Source organism: Carya illinoinensis, chromosome 6, assembly GCF_018687715.1.
Source record: "Carya illinoinensis cultivar Pawnee chromosome 6, C.illinoinensisPawnee_v1, whole genome shotgun sequence".
NCBI classification, from domain to species: Eukaryota; Viridiplantae; Streptophyta; class Magnoliopsida; order Fagales; family Juglandaceae; genus Carya; species Carya illinoinensis.
This window is the reverse complement of record NC_056757.1, coordinates 4,683,990-4,703,325: the sequence shown is the minus strand read 5'-3', so window position 1 is coordinate 4,703,325 and position 19,336 is coordinate 4,683,990. Positions and strand designations below refer to the sequence as shown.

Below are 19,336 nucleotides of genomic sequence, written 5' to 3'. Positions count from 1 at the left end.
ATTGGTTTTTTGGTACAGAGCTCTGCTACCTGAATTTCTGGCATCCGGCATGTTGTCCTTTGTTCTCTTTTCAGTTTTAAGTTTACTCATTTGTTTTTGTCTTTATCCTTCTGTCTGTCACCATTAGATTATTCTTTTGTTGTTTACCCAATACACTCATATGGAACCCCTTGGGGGAGGCAAGGCATGAATTTCCGGCAAGGTACAAAAAGCATAAGATACGGTTTGAACTGAGAAAGTGACCCTTGAGATTTTCTGTTCAATATTATTTTATGTTATAGACCCTCAAAACCACAGAAAAAAAAGGGAAGAAAAAACAGGCTGCAGAATAAAATTTTTCTCAAAGGAGATAAAAAGAGAGGGACCCTGATTTTGTTTTAGAAGAGACATGTCAGGAAGAGGAAGCTTTCATCATCGACTCCATTGCTTTCAAAAGAGAACCGAATCAGACAAAAGCTTCCCGAGAGCAAAAGAAGCTACTGCTTTTGAAATTAAAGCAGCCAAGGAATCTCACAGTCGCCCCTACGATCAGTCCTCAACCCCACCCTTCCCATCATTCTCTCAACACCTAGAATCATTACTCATTTTCTATAACAACTATAGACACCAGTACTACCTATGAAAACAAACAAGAGGAAGTTCACCTTTTTCTTTTTATTTATTAAAAAAAAAAACAACATATAATAACAATGCAAAAAGGAGTGAGGGCAAACATAAAAAATAATAAGAAGCTTCTATTCTTTCTTTAAACCCAATTTTAAATAGGAGATGGATGAGGCGGCGAGGTGTTGATGTTTAATGTTTTGGTGTATTGAGGTGGTAAAGAAACTTGGCCCCGCCATGAAAACCAGACCTTTTTATTATTATTAGTATGTGTTTGATTTTTACTTCTTGGATTCTCATTTTAAAGTCGTCTTCTCTTCTGAGACCTAGAAATTTATGCATTCTAATTCAAGAAGCTTTTCCTCTCTTTAGGTGGATTGCTGAAAAGAAGAAGAAGCCATCCCCAAAGCTTCAACTTTCAAACTGTAGTACCTCTAGTAACTAGGAAGAGCAAAACCCACAAGAGGAGAAAAAGAACCCAAAATGATAAAAACAAAATAAAATAGAACAAAATAGAACAAAAGAGGCCGGAGAGGAGAGAAAAGGCTTCAAGGTACAACAACCACTCTCCCCCACCCTCCCTCCAAAAAGAAAAAAGGAAAAAAGTCTGATCCTTGCTTCTAATTGTAAATATTCATAATCATCATCATCATCTTCCTCTTCTTCATTCTTTTCCGTTTAATTTTTGGGTTTTCCATCCATCCATCCATGTGACCATAAGTCCACGAGATTCCATATTGCTCTCTTCTACAGTAAACTCTCTCTCTCTCTCTCTCTCTACCTATGACTGCAAAAGTCCAAAAGCTTCTTCCTGCCTTCAACAATTTCATCAAAGAAATCATCGAGCTGCCCAACAATGTTGTCAGCACCAGATCTTAACACCCCAAAACACCCTCTCAAGTTCTCCACTCTCTCCCTTATCCCGACCTCTGTTTCCCACTCCACCACCTGCGACCTCGACGACGAACCTCCCCTCCTCTCCAATTCCCCTCTCAGCTCCTCCATCGCCACCTTCGATCTCCTGAACTCGTACAGCAGAATCCCCGGCCTCCCTCCCATCTGGTTTATTTCCGCCGCCACCCTCTGCTGCAGCCTCCCCGTCGATATCATCAGCCCCGACCCGAAGAACAAGCATCCCTCGTACCCTCCCAGCAGAGAATTCGACTCCGGCCAGCAGTACACCAATCCGCACAGCAAGATCATTAGCAGCAGCGAGCTCACGTTCCTCATTGCGTACAGAACTCCCCTGAAGCCGTTGAACCCGTTCAGCTTCGACTCGATGGACACCTTCTCGTCGAACCGCAGCGACAGCGGCTGGATTCTTGTTTCCAGTAAGGCTCTGTTCTCCTCCTCTAATCCCAGAGCTTCTCGGCGACACCCGGAGATTGTGCGAATGACCTGAATAAGAAAATGAAAATTTCGTTCATCTTCAAAACGTAACAAAACCAAACTAAAATAAATCCAAAAAAGATTGGCGAGTTTGCGATGGACCTGGCGAGAGAGTTGCGAGCTTAGATGACGATGATTGTCGAGGGAAGAAGTTATGTTGAGGCCTGCAGAGTAGTAGTTTTCCATGCCGGATATGCCAGACTTGAGGACATGGCAGACATCCCAGAGCTTGGAGCTCTCGTCCATGTACTCATCGAGCCACTTCTCACCCACAGGCAAATGGAGCTTCTGGACGAGAAGGGTGAGCTGGGTGTGGAAGGATCGGAGAAGTGAAAGTACCCGTTGGAGAAATTGGATTGACATGAAGTTGTTGGAGAGGTAGACGCGCTCGAGATCATCTATTCCACGCGTAAGAAGGGAGTAGAATCCATTGACAGAGTTGGTAGAAGAAGGATCCATTTGTGGTGGGGAAAGAGAGAGTTTCAAAGGGATGAAAGAAAAGGGAAGGGAAGGATGTTAGAAGAAGTGGGGAGAGAAAGAAAAAAAGGTTACAAAGAGAGAGGTATATAAATTGTGAAAAAGGAAGCATGAGGAGGAGAAAGAAGAGAAGAATTGGAAAGGAAAGGAAGGAGGGAATATCTTAGAAGCAGCAGCAGCTCAGCTCAGCTTAGCTCAGGTTTCTATGGTTGAAAAGGATTGTTGGGAGCAATGATGGGTGTTTCCTACAAAGGGGAAAGGATGATTGGTAATATGCCATTTTCATTGTTAAATGGTGTGATATAAACAGTGCATTCTTTTGTAAAAATAATCCTTCCTCCTTACTTAATACTTTATGTTTTGATATCTCTGTTCATTATAACATAGTATGATTAGAGTTGTATACGAGAATACAAGTGTCCTGATTGATAAACGAACACTATTTAAAAAAAAAAAATATATTATCAAGAAGTGTATCAACCTATATAGACTTATCTCGAATGGAAGCTTGTCTTATGAACCGATAAAGACTTCCTAATTATTGTTGCTAAATTCTTTAACAGACTCCCTCAAACTCAAGGAGAAAGAGAACCAATTATACACTCAAGGGTTTAGTTAAAAAAGTGTGTGCAATTTTAAACTTATGAGATAAGAAATGAACATAAACTTGTTTGAAGCAACGCAAACAAAATGATTATCAATTGCAATATGTTTAGAGCAAGCTTCGAAGATGATAGGATTGCTAATAAATATGTTTATAGCAACCAATATTATCATGCCAAGTTCACTTGAGAGAGACTAAGGCCCCTATAGACTATAATAGTATTTGTTGCCCCGTTTAGATTTTGAGCCGAATTGAGATGAACTGAATTCTTTATAAATAATAATAAGTTGAAATTATATAGTGGGTTTTGTGGGGGGCTCATCTAAGATAAGTTTATATGTATTTAAATATTAAGATGAGTTTAGATGTATTTATAAAAAGTTAAAAAAGGTTATAGGTCCCGTATATAAAAATGTATTAAGTTAAAAAAATATTATAAATTCTACGTGTAAAGAGATTTTAAATTGAGATGAATTTAGTGATTTGACAGTTAGATATTTAGATGTTAGATTAAATTTAAAATTATATTAAACTGAACTGATCTCAATTCAATTCAATTCAAGATCCAAATGCAACTTATGAAATTAGAGTTACATGTCAGACCGAGATATTGTATTTTACTCTAAGCAATTAAACTTGGACAAAAAAATAAAATAAAATAAAAAGACACTTTCCCTAAGTGGACTACTAACCATCATCATCAAGGCACCCAGCCCAAAACAATTCATGTAAATAAAGCCCTATTAAATAAAAAAGAATAAAAAACTCTTAGTTAAATGAAAGAGACCAGAGTAAGAAGGTTTGAAGGTTTGACTGGATTGACTGGGGGGGTTCTGCTTCTGCTGCTTGTAATTCTTCCCATTTTTCAGATTTACCACTCATGCTCTTGATGTGAGTGCTCTTCGGCTTCTTCTTCACTCTCTTTCTTCCTCGAGCAACTGACTCTGCTCTTTTAACTCCCCCTACATTCTATTGAAATTTGTGGGTTTTGTTCTTCCTAGATATTTCTTGCTTTGTTGATTTTTTCAACAAGGGAAGGACTTGGAATCATGAGGTTCCTTGTATATGTGTGTTATGTAACCTTCCACTATGCTTAATAAGTCTTTTCAGGCCACATTTTGTTCTTTATTTTATCCCTTCTTGCTAGGTCTAAATGGATATGTTTTTCTTTTTCATCATGAGGTACTGTTTGGATAATGAGTCGAGATGAGTTGAAATGAAAATTAAAAGTTGAATAAAATATTATTAGAATATTATTTTTTAAAATTATTATTGTTTTGAGATTTGAAAAAATTAAAATATTTATTATATTTTGTATAAAAATTTAAAAAAATTATAGTGATTAAATAAGATAAAATTAAATAATTTTACTATCCAAATGAAACCTTAACCAAGTATCCAATTTTAATTTTATAAAACTCGACATGAAAGACGTGTAAAGAGCATGCTCTTTACATCAACTTGTGAATATGTGTGTTAAGATAACACCCTACTTGTTGACAAAAATGGCCTATACCATTCCACACCAAAATGTATAATAATCATTTTAATTTAAAATAACAATGGGTTAATATTGTAAATGCAACATTTTAGTAACATTAATGTTTTAAACTTTAGTCGAGTTGGTCGTGGGATTTTGGAGAATGGGACATCAAAAGAGTACGTTGGTCTTTTAAGATTTGGTTGGGAAGTGAATCGAAGAAGATAGAACAAAGCATATATAGCATTATTTTAGGGCATTGATCCGGTCGCCTCATTGATTTTTCCACAGCTAGCCTTACCTTCTTATTATAAGTTGTCCACTGTCCAACGTTATGCCCATGCTTCTATTAAAATAAAAATAAAATAAAATAAAAAATTAATCATGCTTTTCTATTATATGTGTGAGGTCAATCCACACGTGCATTTAATTAATGTTGTATTTCTTATTTTTAGAATTCGATGATTCAATTTTCGGACATAATATATATTAGAGAGCTCAAGTTGTAAGCTGAAACATTTTGCACAGTGCATTGAAGACTCATTTGATCTTGTATTAAGAAAAGGAAAATACTCTAGCCACAAAGGAATTATACAAAAATAATCTCATACACTAATATGATTTGATGCGGTTCGTCAGATTGTATAATTAATTTTATTATAAAGTAGATATAACAAATCATATAAAGTCACGTCAGTTTGTAGAATTACACTTTTGTGAGTGTAGCAGGACGTATTCAAAATAAAATAAGTACGGCAGGTCATATGTATGATCTCTTCATGATGTACCAAGTGTTGCATTCCTTGATGGATGAGTGCTAATACTATTAAATTAAATGGTCCCAGCATGCGTTACACTGTAACAAGTCTTGTGTACTCCATTTAAGATAATCTATATATAGAGATGACTACGTTAAAAGATTTCTTTAAAGATTCGGGTGATGAGTTTCACTATTTTAGTGACTTCCTGTTATGTTTGACAAGCATGACTGCAGATATACACAAACTTTCTGCATTTTCATTGCGCTTTCATGTAATTCATTAATATTGCTTACATACAAGTCAAGAGTTCAGAACTCCCTCGTCTGAAAATTTCAGCAGGATCATTTTAGAATTTGATATGATATAGAGGGTTAGAAATCAAACCTTAATCACTCTTTAGGTAGAAATCAAAATGTTATCTGATTTACCTAAGATTAGACTTGTGAATGGCTTTGGATGGATACAAAGTCTCCATCCTAATACCGTACCAAGTTTTCTTTATAAGTACTACTATTTTAAGGCCTTTACACCACGCATCATCCATATGACATAATTTAATTTGTAAGATTCAAATTTTATTGATTTGTAAGATTCACAAATTAAATTATATATGTCACATGGATGGTGTGTGATTTGAAGGTCAGGATGCCTTAACATAGGGTTATTATTTCTTTTTATACAAAGTCTCCATCCCAATCTCATACCAAGTTTGCCCCCCTTTTAAAATTACTAAATCCTGGAACAGTTCAAAGATATTTCATCTAATAGCAAGAGATGTAACTTGTATAAATATCCCAAGATGATTGGTTGAGATAATACATACAATGGCATGTCATTACCAGAAATATAATAGTTAGAATAACATGTCTCCTGCCCATTGTTTTCCAATATTGACATATATAGTAGTTGAGTTTGAAAGGAAGTCATCTTTATGCTTTTGTTTTTTTGAATTATTGTGTCTGTTTGTTTGTTACAATTGAATTACATACCCATCAAACAAACACCATGCCATTGCAACTCGATCAAATCCGAATGGATTGACAATCTTATACCAACTCACCCCAAACACAGGCATTTCTTCAAACCTGATCTTAAATTAACTTCTTAGGATCTAAATTTTGCCTGCAAAACTGAGGTAACTTTGGATATGTGTGTGTTTATATACACATTATTTGCTTATCTATGGTAAATATTATTCAAAGAAACAAAGGGGGCTTTGGCTCAAATTGTATAGAAACATGACCTACTCAAAAGGGTTACAAAAACTGAAAATAGAGTGTACAAAAAAATGGCTGGCTGCCCTCATGTGGGTCCAATGTTGGTATGTGAGCAGTAAAAGAAATGGACGGCTATATTTGGTTGACAACATCAACATCAGTACTTTCATCCATCATGATATCATGACCCTATACATGAGTCTTTTTAGGAGAATGCTTCATTTTCTCCTTAATGGTCACAGATCATCATGTATACACAACTGCATGCATGCATGCATGAATGGCGCTCGATCCAGAGCCTCCAACCACATGAAAATGATACGAAAGAACTATTGTTTATGTTGAGAAAAAAAAAAAAGAATAGAAAAAAAGGAACACACACACACACACACACATATAAGCCTAATCTTGCTCTTCCGCTCCTCATTCTCTGATGTTCAAGTGTCATTTGTGAGCTGAAAAAGAGACTTCCGCTAATTTCTACTTTCAAGTTTCATGTCCTTTCTTTCTCTTTTGTACAAATGGAAATCACTTTTCATCTTTCTTTGTGCTTCAAGTGAATTTAATTTATTATTTTCATTTCTTTACTTGCCTGCTTAATAGTTCAATTCCTTACCATTCAATGAGGTTGGGTAATATGAAATTGATTTAGTAACTGAAAAAATGGTTTCTTATTCTTCTTCTTCTATTTACTGGACTAATAAAAGTTTAGGTGGAGAAGGAGAGTTCGTTTTTTTTGGGAAGTGTTTGGTTGTAGAGAGAATGTGGGAAATGGACTGAAAATTAGAGATGTTAGAATTATCATGTTCTCTTGAATTCTGCAGCTTTGTACGTGATGAATAGAAATATGCACTACCATCTGATCTCGGTTGCTTATTTACCGATACCCAAAAAGAAAAAAAAAAAAAAAAAAGGAAGAAGAGAAAGAAAAAGAAAAAAAAAGTGGCCGGTTTCTCCGAAACTTTGGTGATGGGTCTAGGCTAATTAAGCTTTGTTCTGTTGATCGAGCTCAATTATTTCACAAAAAAGACCCTATATATAATCTCGTTGAAAAGTTATACCTAAATGATTTATGATTTTGTCTTAGATTGATAGCTATAAATGTAGATAAGAGCTTATAATGGGACACACGATCATATTAATAATTTTCTTTTCTATTCTTTTGCTTTCAAATAGAATATATAGAGATGGTAAAGCATGCAGCACCAAGAAGACTCAATTCTTTTGCAATTTGATTAAGTTATTGATCATCTAGATTTTCCTTGGTTAGATGTCCATTATATAATTGTTGTAGTTAAGGGTAAAAGTAACTTGTATATGTATAAGTTTTGTTTGATGTCCACTCGCCTGCTGACTGTTTGTGTATATGATTAAAAGATATTAATGTTGAATATAGATTTTTCTTATATTTTCAACTTGCCTACTTCACATCTCTAATAGGAATGGATTCAATAACTCATCAAGATGCCTAATTCAGAAATATTCCAATTACCATGAGAATTAAAAAGTAGAAGTGAAGATATATTTAGATAGATTTTAATGAAATGAAAATAGATTTAGAGAGTTTGTTATTTGATGTCCATGAAAAGTGGTTAGCTAAAGTGAGAGAAATGAATTCTCTAAACAAATTTTAGCCGCAACCAGCCCCTTCACTACTAATGCTGTTAGAGTTGTAAACATATTGCTCGTTAGGGAAAAAAAAAAAGCATCTATGACGAGTTATTTAAAAAAAAAATAATAATTATTTGTGTCAAGAATATACTCATTTTGATAGAAAATGATCATTTTTTAAGGAAAAAACTAGATACAAATAAACATTTTTGATCTTACAGTAGAGATTTGATCATTTAGTTGCATAAATAATTTTGGATTTTTGAGAAATTTGATCTATTTTTTTTTCCCTCGATATCCATCGTGGTCGATCTCATTCCATACTCTAATAAAATTGATAATTAGAATCTTAAATTATCAAGTTTTAGAAACTTGCATCTTTGGTGATCGGATTTGAGAATTAAGATAATTATGTGAAATGTCCCATTTTTTTTTATCAACATTAACATGATTTAGATTTAATGGATTATATAAATTGTAAAAAAAAAAAAAAGTGACAATTTGAGATGTAAATATTAATAATTAATTTTGATAGTTTAGAATATAAATTTAAAAAAAATGGTAATAATTTGGAGTACCAAACGTACGTAATTCCCAGCTTATTTCAACCAAGAAATATGCATATATATATGCGACTGATCACAATGCTGAATACCACACTAACAATTACTAAATAAAATCCATTTTAGTTGAAAATTAAATAGTTGCAAAAACTGGTATTATTGTACGTACTCCTGTTTGGAGAAAAGGAAAAAGAAAGAAAATTAAAGTTCTTAAACAACTGGACGATAATCATATTCTCAACCTTCTAATAAAGTAGGTTTTTTTTTTTCTCTAGTTTCATTTCATCTGGGCCACCTAATAACTCTTAGATTCGGGACACATTTGATGTAATTCCTAATTCGAAGCAAGACTAGCAAAAAGAAATAAATATCGTGCAACCAACCATGCAAAAGAGATTGAATTAATTACATGCAAAGGATCATGTAAATATTCTCTCTGTTATAATACTTGAGACAAGTTGTTTGCCATACATTATATATATATATATATATATATATATATATATCTTACAATATTTAACGTTGTATAAATTAATTCTCGTATAATATATATGAATCTCACATAAACATGATTTAATACTGTATTTATCTCTTAGCATTGAACCATCTACTTTGGTTTAAAAATGGAAGAAAATCTCAATGCAAATCTCAAACATATGAGAAATTATATTTCCAGTCGTGGAGTGCGTAAACACCGTGCAATCTTTAAAAAAAATGAATAAATACAAAATTTACATGAATAAAATTAATTTTTAAATAGTAGATCTCACTTTATTTCAAAATGATTGTACGGCTAACTCTTGCGTACTCTACGATTGTATCTAGCATTACTCCAAACATAGATATACTGGTGTACATGTATGTGTATATATATTTTCTCATCACGGAAAAACTTCATTTCAATGACATGGTAGCTAGGCTGGTCTGAAGTTTGTGGAGGGTCATACTGTTGCTTATGACCTGATTATTTTAAATTAAATTAAGTTTCCTCGCACAGATCGTTGAACATCAACATATATGATTCAAGCAATCATTCGTTTTTTTTTTTTTTATTATTATTATAAAAATTTTTAATTACCGGGAAGCCAATGGAATCCCTCGATGGTGTTGATAAATATATATATATATATATACACACACATCAAAAGTAATAATTTATTATAAGTCTTAAATAGAAAAATTCCAAACAGTCTCTTTATTAAAAAAAAAAAAAAAGATTCTATCATCAAAACTATTATTAAAAATTATTCATCAACTATTAGCATTAGATGGGATTAATTAAGGACAAACATGATCACTTTAACTCGTTTTCTTAAGTTTTCATGATATCTTAAATATTTAAGGCCATATCTTAAACTTTTTATTTAGTTCATTTCTAAGATATATATGTACTTAATTATCATTAAAAATGCATTATTTTGATTAATCATGCCTCCAAATTATTAATAGAAAGATTAATTTCAAACCAATCACCCACTAATTGTAGAATATATATATATCCCATCTTAATCCTTCCACTACAAATTATTTTCCACTATATTTTTTTTCTTTAATGAATAATGATATTCATGCAATTATTTTTACAGTCAACCAATGTGATAGTGTCGTGACTTCATAAAATATATATATATATATATATATATTAATGTTTTTCATTTAAATTTTACATGAATACCCTCTATTTAAAACAGACTTATAAAAGAGTTGTAAAAACACTATGCATGCGTGCCTTACTCATAATCTACCAAATCACAAGTGCTCGAGAGAAAAAGCGATAAAGGGAGTGAATAAGGGTCAACCAATTATCATATCCTTTTATGAAGAAGACCAATGAGCATATCTTTTGAGTCCATTTATATGGGGTCTATGCAAGCTCTAACTATAACCCCATTAACTTGGCCCTCCTTGACTAAAAATATTGATGGTGAAAGGCAAGAACATGGATTGTTTTGCTTTTTGCCTTTTGGTTCAACAAGAGAGGTAGCAATACTCCGATATCATCTCACGTTAATGAGAAATAATATTTATAATCTTAGAATATACAATCTACATATAATCTTTTTAAACATAAAGAGTGTATATTTCAGAATTGTATATAATATTACTTTATATTAATATATATATAGAGAGAGAGGGGGGGGGGGGGGGCAGTGCCATTTAGCCGGTTTCTCCTCCCCCACATAAACCATCAACGACTAAAATATTCATAGCAATGTAAAAACAGTAGTGGTAGTGCTTGTAGGTTGGCATTAGATGCCGATGGATGTGATACATAAAGGGAATCCTTTGGTAGAAGTCCTTTTTCATGATTAGGATTTTGATCTAAAACTTGTGTGTGTATATATTCGGGGTTAGGGTTGAAGGCATTATTACGTCACCCATATATGCATGTTTCGTCAGTGGGATCTACAATATTATGCCATATCTCAGCAATATATATATATATATATATATATATGGTGCATTAGGGCTTCATGTGGAGAATCTGCAGATCATCATGAGATGCCTAGCTATTGCTACCAATATCTTATGAAATTTTGACAAATGAGGAGTTATTTGATCCTGACCATGAGCCTTCCCCAACTCACACTACTACTACTCAAACATCTCCAACTAACCTGTCTCTTTCAACTCATTTTGTAGGTCAAGATTGATCCTTTAAGGGTAATCATGTGAATAATATATTATATATATGTATGTGCAATGATTTTATAAAGGAAACTTGCATAAGTTTCTAGGCATACATGAAGAGCAAATTGCAAGTGCATGGTACGCATGCATGTCCCTCTTTCATCATGTCATTAATATATATATATATATATTTTTTTAAAAAAAATTGATTTAATTTCGTAGAGTTCTACGTATGGACGCAACTTTTAGGGAAATGGAGCCGAACCATTTTGTCGACCTAAGCCATGGCCCAGCATGTCATGGGATTCGAGCCCCCCTCAGATTGCCTGCCCGTTCATGCTACTGGGGCTATATATGGGCCGTAACGTAAAATATAAGAAAGTGGGCTTTTGTGCTCGAACGAATTACAAGCTCACAACAAATTGACAGCTTAATGCTTAAAAATTAAAATAAATAAATAAATAAACACTTTACCCTCTAATGATCTAATTTCACAGCCAAAAGCGAAAGGTCTGTGACAGATGATGAGGACCTGCACAACAGTGACACCATTACTGATCATCTGAAGTGCTTTAGACTTTAATATATTACTAATATAAACTTCATAATATTATAATTTTTTTCTTTCATTCTCTGGCCGGTGCATGAAGGTCATATAGAAATCAATACTTATAAAAACATAGACCAGCCATACAAAGAGGGATCCGTGGCGCAATGGTAGCGCGTCTGACTCCAGATCAGAAGGTTGCGTGTTCGATTCACGTCGGGTTCAATCCCCATTCACCCTCTGCGTATATTTTTCGCTTTCGCGTTTCAACCAATGACGGACCTTTTGCTTTGAAGATTGAAAAAGATTTTTTTATATTATAAATTATTGTTTATTTTTTTTGTTAAATATATAATATATAGATGATGAGTAAAAAAATTTAATTAGTTTAAAAATAATAAAACAAAAAAAAAAATTAAAAAAATGTAATATGTAATATATGATGACGTTCAACTACAAGACCCCGCTTGCATAAGTCATGCCTGAATTGAACATTATTATTATTATTTTTCTGGTTGGGAGCAGTTTTAAGGTTGAAAATTCTGGTGTCTTAGAGGAAAAAAAAAACTGTAAATAATAATTGAGATCTCATGATCGTTATATACAATTTGAAAAAAATGGGATAGGATGTTGATAAGATAACCAATATGTAAGCATACAGTTTTAGCAACTGGGCACACGTGTATTATTTTTATATGTATAATTATAAGATCCCACTACTCTGTCATCTGTAGTTTATAGTTGTAGGTTACGGCACTTTGTTTTTTCTTTTTTCTTTTTTTATTAATTTTTTTAATTTTTTTAACTATTTTCTTAATTATTAGATAAAAAATACGTCAATATAATTAAAATCATTTCTTTAATCACTAAATAAAAAAAATATTTTGACCAAAATTAGCGGTCAAGCACAATAGCTTTTTCCATAATTATATAGGCAGCCCAGCAATAATCGCTGGCGTGCTATTAGTACAAATGCATTTTTTTAAATATATTTAATTATTTTTTAAAAATAATAAAAAAATCTTAATATATTAAAAATTATTTCTTTATTAAATATTAAAAAAAAAATTAAAGATGGGTAATTTGGATCGGTACACTTGCAGCCGCCTACCAGATTTATTCTACACAGGGATACACTTTTGCTGTACGATGCCATGCCTAGCTGCCGCATTTTCTGATTTATGCCATTAATAGCTGCTACTGCCGCATCTCTTGTGTGCAGGTTTTCCCGTCCCATGGCAATCAAAAGTGTGAGAGCATCCACCTATACGGCCCTCGTCTACGGACAAGAGCCGAATAGGGTGGGTAGGGTGGCGGATGGCAATGCCCCACCGCCTAAAACTAATATTTAGGTTGTTTTTTCTTTTTTGTAGGAAGATACGTGAACATTTGATTTGCTTCCCTTTAAAGTTTAAACCATGCCAGACTTTTTACTAAAAAGGTTCCTTCTTTCACCTTGTGAGAGTAAGGTTTTCTCTCAAGGTTCCTTTGTGGAATTCTTTAAGATCTTTCTCTCGGGCTCAGGTCTGTAGAGATGGTGGAGGGGGATATATCGTCTCTCTATGAAGGCTTAAAATTAACAGATGAAGAGAAGCAAGAGATAGAGGTTAGCTCGGAAGAAATATCGTTATCAGCCTCTAAAAGCAAGCTCTGCATAATGATATGCTTGATTTCTGATAAGGAAACTAATAGAGGAGCTCTAATGAATACGCTGCCAAAAATTTGGAATGTAGAAGGGAAAACTGCATTTAAAGAGGTTGGGAGAAACAAGTTCTTAGTGGAATTCAATTCGAGATTGGACAAAACAAGAGTGTTGAATGGTCGCCCATGGTCATTTGACAAGTGCCTCCTGTGCATTCAGGACTGTGAAGGTGCCAAGTCTATTAAGGAAATGCAATTCTGCCTTGAGCCATTCTGGGTTCAATGCCATGACATGCCATTTGCTGGCATGACGGCAAGCATGGGGCAGAAACTGGGAAGCTCCCTGGGGAAGGTGCTGATGGTGGACACGGACGGGAGTGAAACCTGCTGGGGTAGGTTTCTACGTGTGAAGGTAATGCTAGACGAATAATGATAGGTTTACCACTACTTTACCACTCTTTTACCACTTTTTTTAATTTTTTAATTTTTTTAATTTTTTTTTTTTACTTAATGATTAAGCAAGTGACTATTATTAAAATTATATATTTTTAAAATTTTTTCTTAATGGCTAAGGATGTTAAAAAAATACTTAAAAGAAAATGATAAAAAAATAAATACACTACAAGTGGTAAAATAGTGGTAAAAGGGTGGTAAGTGTATCATTACCCATGCTAGACATAACAAAACCTTTGGCAAGAGGCAGGTTTATCTCTCAGGATGGTGAGAAGTTCTGGATTCCGTTTAGATATGAAAGGATGGCCAATTTCTGCTATCATTGTAGAGCCATTAAGCATGGCAATGGAATATGCGAAAGGCTAGAGATGGGCTTGCATGTGGGGGATAGTATCGGGCAGCAATACGGAGCGTGGTTGAGGGCCAGCAATAAAAAGCTCTCTCAGTCGATAGACAAGGTGGGGAAGTTGAATCACGACGGTGGATCATCAGAGAGTGGTTGGAGGGCACCCTCAGATGAGGCTAATAAAGAAGATGACCATCACCGGAAAAATGCAGAGGCAGTTAGACAGAAGGAAGGCAGCCAATCACACCCCACGTGGGAAGCTCCCTGGGGAAGGTGCTGATGGTGGACACGGACGGGAGTGAAACCTGCTGGGGTAGGTTTCTACGTGTGAAGGTAATGCTAGACATAACAAAACCTTTGGCAAGAGGTAGGTTTATCTCTCAGGATGGTGAGAAGTTCTGGATTCCGTTTAGATATGAAAGGATGGCCAATTTCTGCTATCATTGTGGAGCCATTAAGCATGGCAATGGAATATGCGAAAGGCTAGAGATGGGCTTGCATGTGGGGGATAGTATCGGGCAGCAATACGGAGCGTGGTTGAGGGCCAGCAATAAAAAGCTCTCTCAGTCGATAGACAAGGTGGGGAAGTTGAATCACGACGGTGGATCATCAGAGAGTGGTCGGAGGGCACCCTCAGATGAGGCTAATAAAGAAGATGACCATCACCGGAAAAATGCAGAGGCAGTTAGACAGAAGGAAGGCAGCCAATCACACCCCACGGATGAGGAGACTGCATCTGCCAGTGCTAGCAGGACAACTGTCGAGGTAGTGGAATCAGTTATGAAGGACGTGGGAGCAGCACTACAGTCGGAGCATGGGGGACAGAGACAAACAATTCTGTTAGAAGAATCTCAGGACCAGCTGGGCCCAGCAGTAGTGGAGGATTCTAAAAAGGGAAGGAAGTTACCATACAAAGGTAAGAGATGGAAAAGAAGAGCACGTGAGGCCAGACTTTCTCAAACTAACCAAGGAGTAGAGGGAGACAGTGTAGGGTCTAAACTCACCCATACTAGCAAAAGGAAAGCTCTGGATACACCTGGAGGTGGCGTGGAAAAAAAAGGTAAACTTACTGTCATAGATGATGAGGGTGATGATTTCTTCATGGCAGTGGCTGCTGAGCAGCCCTGCCAATTGCCATGATACTCTTGAGCTGGAACTGTCGAGGGCTTGGGAACCCTCGGACAGTTCGAGAACTTCGCCTCATGGTGAAGGAGAAGGGCCCAAGGATCATTTTTCTGTCAGAAACAAAGTGTAGGAGAGAAAGAGTGGAGGGTGTAAGAAATGGTTTGGGTTTCGAATGTAGTTTTGTGGTGGATAGTGTAGGGAGAAGTGGTGGTTTAGCAATGCTTTGGAAAGATGAGGATCAAGTGGAGTTATTCTCATACTCATAGAGTCACATTTCATTGATTGTAAGCAAGGATAATGGGGATCAGAAGGTGATGGTTACTGGATTTTATGGCAACCTAGTGGTGGAAAAAAGAAAGGAGAGCTAGTGGCTGCTTAGATGCTTAAAACCGACAGGAAACATGGCTTGGTTATGTTGTGGTGACTTTAATGAGCTACTCACAAATGAAGAACAGTACGGGGGAGTCAATAGATCCTTTTATCAAATGGAAAAGTTTAGAGAAGCAATTGATGAATGTGAATTTAGTGATCTAGGCTATGAAGGATCTAAATTCACTTGGAGCAATAAGAGAGAAGGTTCTGAGTTCATCAAAGAAAGGTTGGATAGGGCTTTTGGCAACCATCAATGGCAAATGGCTTTCTTTCAGACTAGAGTGCAGGTTCTTCCAGCTCTCCAATCAGACCATTTCCCTCTGCTGATTTCGTGTGACAGCAGTGATAGTGTGAGTAATAAAACTGGCAAGATTTTTCGATATGAGGCTAGTTGGTCCAAATAGGAAGACTGCAAGGTAGTAGTAGAAAGAGCTTGGGCATCAAACTTGGGAAACAAGGATCCTATTCTTAGGATTCAGGATAGCCTGTTGACATGCAAATCTAGTTTACAAGACTGGGCCAAGTTGAAAGGAAGGGAGCAAAAAAGAATGTTATAGCAGAAGAGGAAAATGCTAAATGAGCTGCAAGTAATCAATAAAGGGGAACTAAACAACAGGATAAAAGGGCTCCAGAAAGAGATAAATGATATGCTGGAGGAAGAAGAAATCCGATGGAGGCAGAGGTCTAAGCAATTGTGGTTAAAAGATGGGGATAGAAACTCCAAATATTTCCATAAATGTGCTACTCAAAGAAGGCAGTGGAATGAGATTAAACTAATTAAAGATGCAAGTGGAAAGGTAGCAAAAAATCAAGAGGAAATTAGCCTGTTGTTTCAAGATTACTACCAGAATCTTTTTGAGTCTTCAAACCCCCAAAATATTGAGGAAACCCTGAGGGATATAGTCCCAGGTGTATCAGAGGAAATGAATAGGCAACTAGTGAAGGTTTGCAGCTTTGAAGAGGTGAGGAAAGCAGTTTTTGAGATGAACCCCATGAGTGCCCCAGGCCCTGATGGTTTTTCAGCAGGGTTTTATCAAGACAACTGGCAATGTGTAGGAGAAGCTGTCTTTTTGGCTGTTAAGGAAGTCCTATCTGGAAGCCGTGGTTTGGACAGAATTAATGAAACATTTGTGGTTTTAATCCCAAAGAAGAAAAAACCAGTATTTGTCTCTGAGTACAGACCTAGTAGCCTGTGTAATGTTCTTTACAAAATTGTTTCTAAGGTGCTGGCCAACAGACTGAAAAACATACTTCCCTTGTTGATATCACCCTCCCAAAGTGCATTTGTACCTGGAAGACTAATTTCAGATAACATAATTGTTGCATATGAGACTATGCACTCCATGCAACACAGAATGAGGGGTAAGAAAGAAGGGTATATGGCAGTTAAATTGGACATGAGCAAGGCTTATGATCGTATTGAGTGGGATTTTTTGACTGCAGTTCTAAAAAGGATGGGATTTGTAGAGAAATGGGTTGATTTGATCAAGGCTTGTGTGGAAACAGTGAGTTATTCATTGATGATCAACAGAATCCCTCAGAAACCTTTTCACCCTTCAAGAGGCTTAAGACAAGGGGATCCTCTATCCCCTTATCTTTTTATCCTTTGCACAGAAATACTTGGCAGGATGTTGAACAAAGCTGAGGAGAAGGGCCTCATCTCTGGTTTTCCCTTTGCTCGAGGCTCATTATTGGTCAACCACCTTTTTTTTGCAGATGACAGTCTGCTCTTCTGCAAGGCTAATGCATTGGAATGGAGCAGGCTCGACAACTTACTGTCTCAGTACAAGAAAGCATCTGGCCAAAGGTTAAACCTGGAGAAAACTGCAGTATATTTCAGCAGGAATACAAGAAGTGTGACGCCCCCAAATTCCGTTTGGGATCGGACGGACATTTGAAGCGTCGAGACATGCAACACAAGGTTACCTGCCCCCGTTCATGACATATAAGATGCAATAATCCTAACATGCATCTAACATTATGCAATATTCGCAGCGGATAATTTTTTTTCTTTAGCAATACTATGCACCAAACTGAAAATATCCCAATACTTGAAACATACTTCATACATAAAGATCCATTGAATAACTAAGATCACAGCACTATTCCAAAATAGTTATGATCCAATAGTACTGGAGATGCAACTCCATCGTACAAGTAGTAATTTAACTACTATATTAACATTAACGACGCACCGTCGTTCAGTCGACTGTGTCTAGTTGGTCAGTTCCTGATCCTCCTTCAGGTCCTGTAACAAGATCTACCATTCGGGGGGAATGGTAGTTGGGACTACCACAGTGAGATTTGATTACAAATCTCAACAAGTTAACAAAAAACTTCCATACAGACTAATGATGCATGTATGACAGTAAAAGCATAAATGCATAATCAAATTCATAAGTAATTAAAGCATAACTTAGCGTACAACATAGCATAATTGACATAGCTTAAATTGAATCATGAACTGAACTTGACTTAGCATGAACTTGCTCTGAAACTTGAATTAACATGAAAAATACATACTCCACAGTTGTTGTGGCCCCATGTATTCTACGTGTAAATACATACTCCACAGTTGTTGTGGCCCTATGTATTCTACACAAACTTGACTTAACATGAAAAATACATATTCCACAGTTGTTGTGGCCCCATGTATTTTACGCATCACAATTGTAGTTAAATACATACTCCACAGTTGTTGTGGCCCCATGTATTCTACAAAAACTTGACTTAACATGAAAAATACATAATCCACAGTTGTTGTGGCCCCATGTATTTTACGCATCACAATTGTAGTTAAATACATACTCCACAGTTGTTGTGGTCCCATGTATTCTACACATCATAATGTACTCAAGATGAAATGTGACTGGAATACGAAAGGACTGAAGTCCTGACGTAACATAACGTGACTTGAACATAACTTAGAATACATGACCAACTTGAGATAGAAACATTTCGTAACATGACATAACATATAATAGACAACATATTTAACATGACATACTTGCAACAGTGAATATTACATGACTTGACTTACATGTAATAGATGACATACTTAGCATGACGTACTTGTAATGTACAATAATACATAACAGAATATATTATGTAACAGATAAAAATTGATGACAGAATAAATTCTGTATAATAGACAATTACGTGATAACTTGGCATGGCATGACATATATGATAACACACATACATACACTGTAGTTCTTTTACTTAGCACACATACACAGTAGACTGCCAGTAAGTTAAAAGCTAACTTACCTCGATCTCCGCATTTCTTATAAAACTTCAAGTGCGATCATGAGGAACTGTAATTAGTGATTCTAAAAGTTAGAACTAAATCACTAATAATTTGAAATATGAAAAATACTAACTTAAAGAGTAAAATTTTCATTTTACTCTCTACATGTGGGAAAATGACCGTTTTACCCATAACTTAAGGATTTTGCATACTAACTCTAAAAGTTTCTAAAATTTACATTCCTCATGTAAATTTTATCCTAAACT

At 35.4% G+C, this 19,336-nt stretch overlaps 1 protein-coding gene and 1 non-coding gene across 2 annotated transcripts; one reads left to right on the top strand and one right to left on the bottom strand.

Annotated features, from left to right (window-relative positions):
* Nucleotides 1-1,087: 1,087 nt before the first annotated feature.
* On the bottom strand, nucleotides 1,088-2,789 carry LOC122313541. Its single transcript, XM_043128635.1, has 2 exons — nucleotides 2,095-2,789; nucleotides 1,088-2,001 (listed from the first exon to the last, which is right to left on the bottom strand). Exons 1-2 carry the CDS (start codon nucleotides 2,449-2,451, stop codon nucleotides 1,381-1,383), a joined length of 978 nt encoding a protein of 325 aa, XP_042984569.1. The 5' UTR covers nucleotides 2,452-2,789; the 3' UTR covers nucleotides 1,088-1,380.
* Nucleotides 2,790-12,036: 9,247 nt separating this feature from the next.
* TRNAW-CCA lies at nucleotides 12,037-12,108 on the top strand. Its single transcript has one exon. It is a non-coding gene; the product is annotated as a tRNA-Trp (tRNA).
* Nucleotides 12,109-19,336: the final 7,228 nt, after the last annotated feature.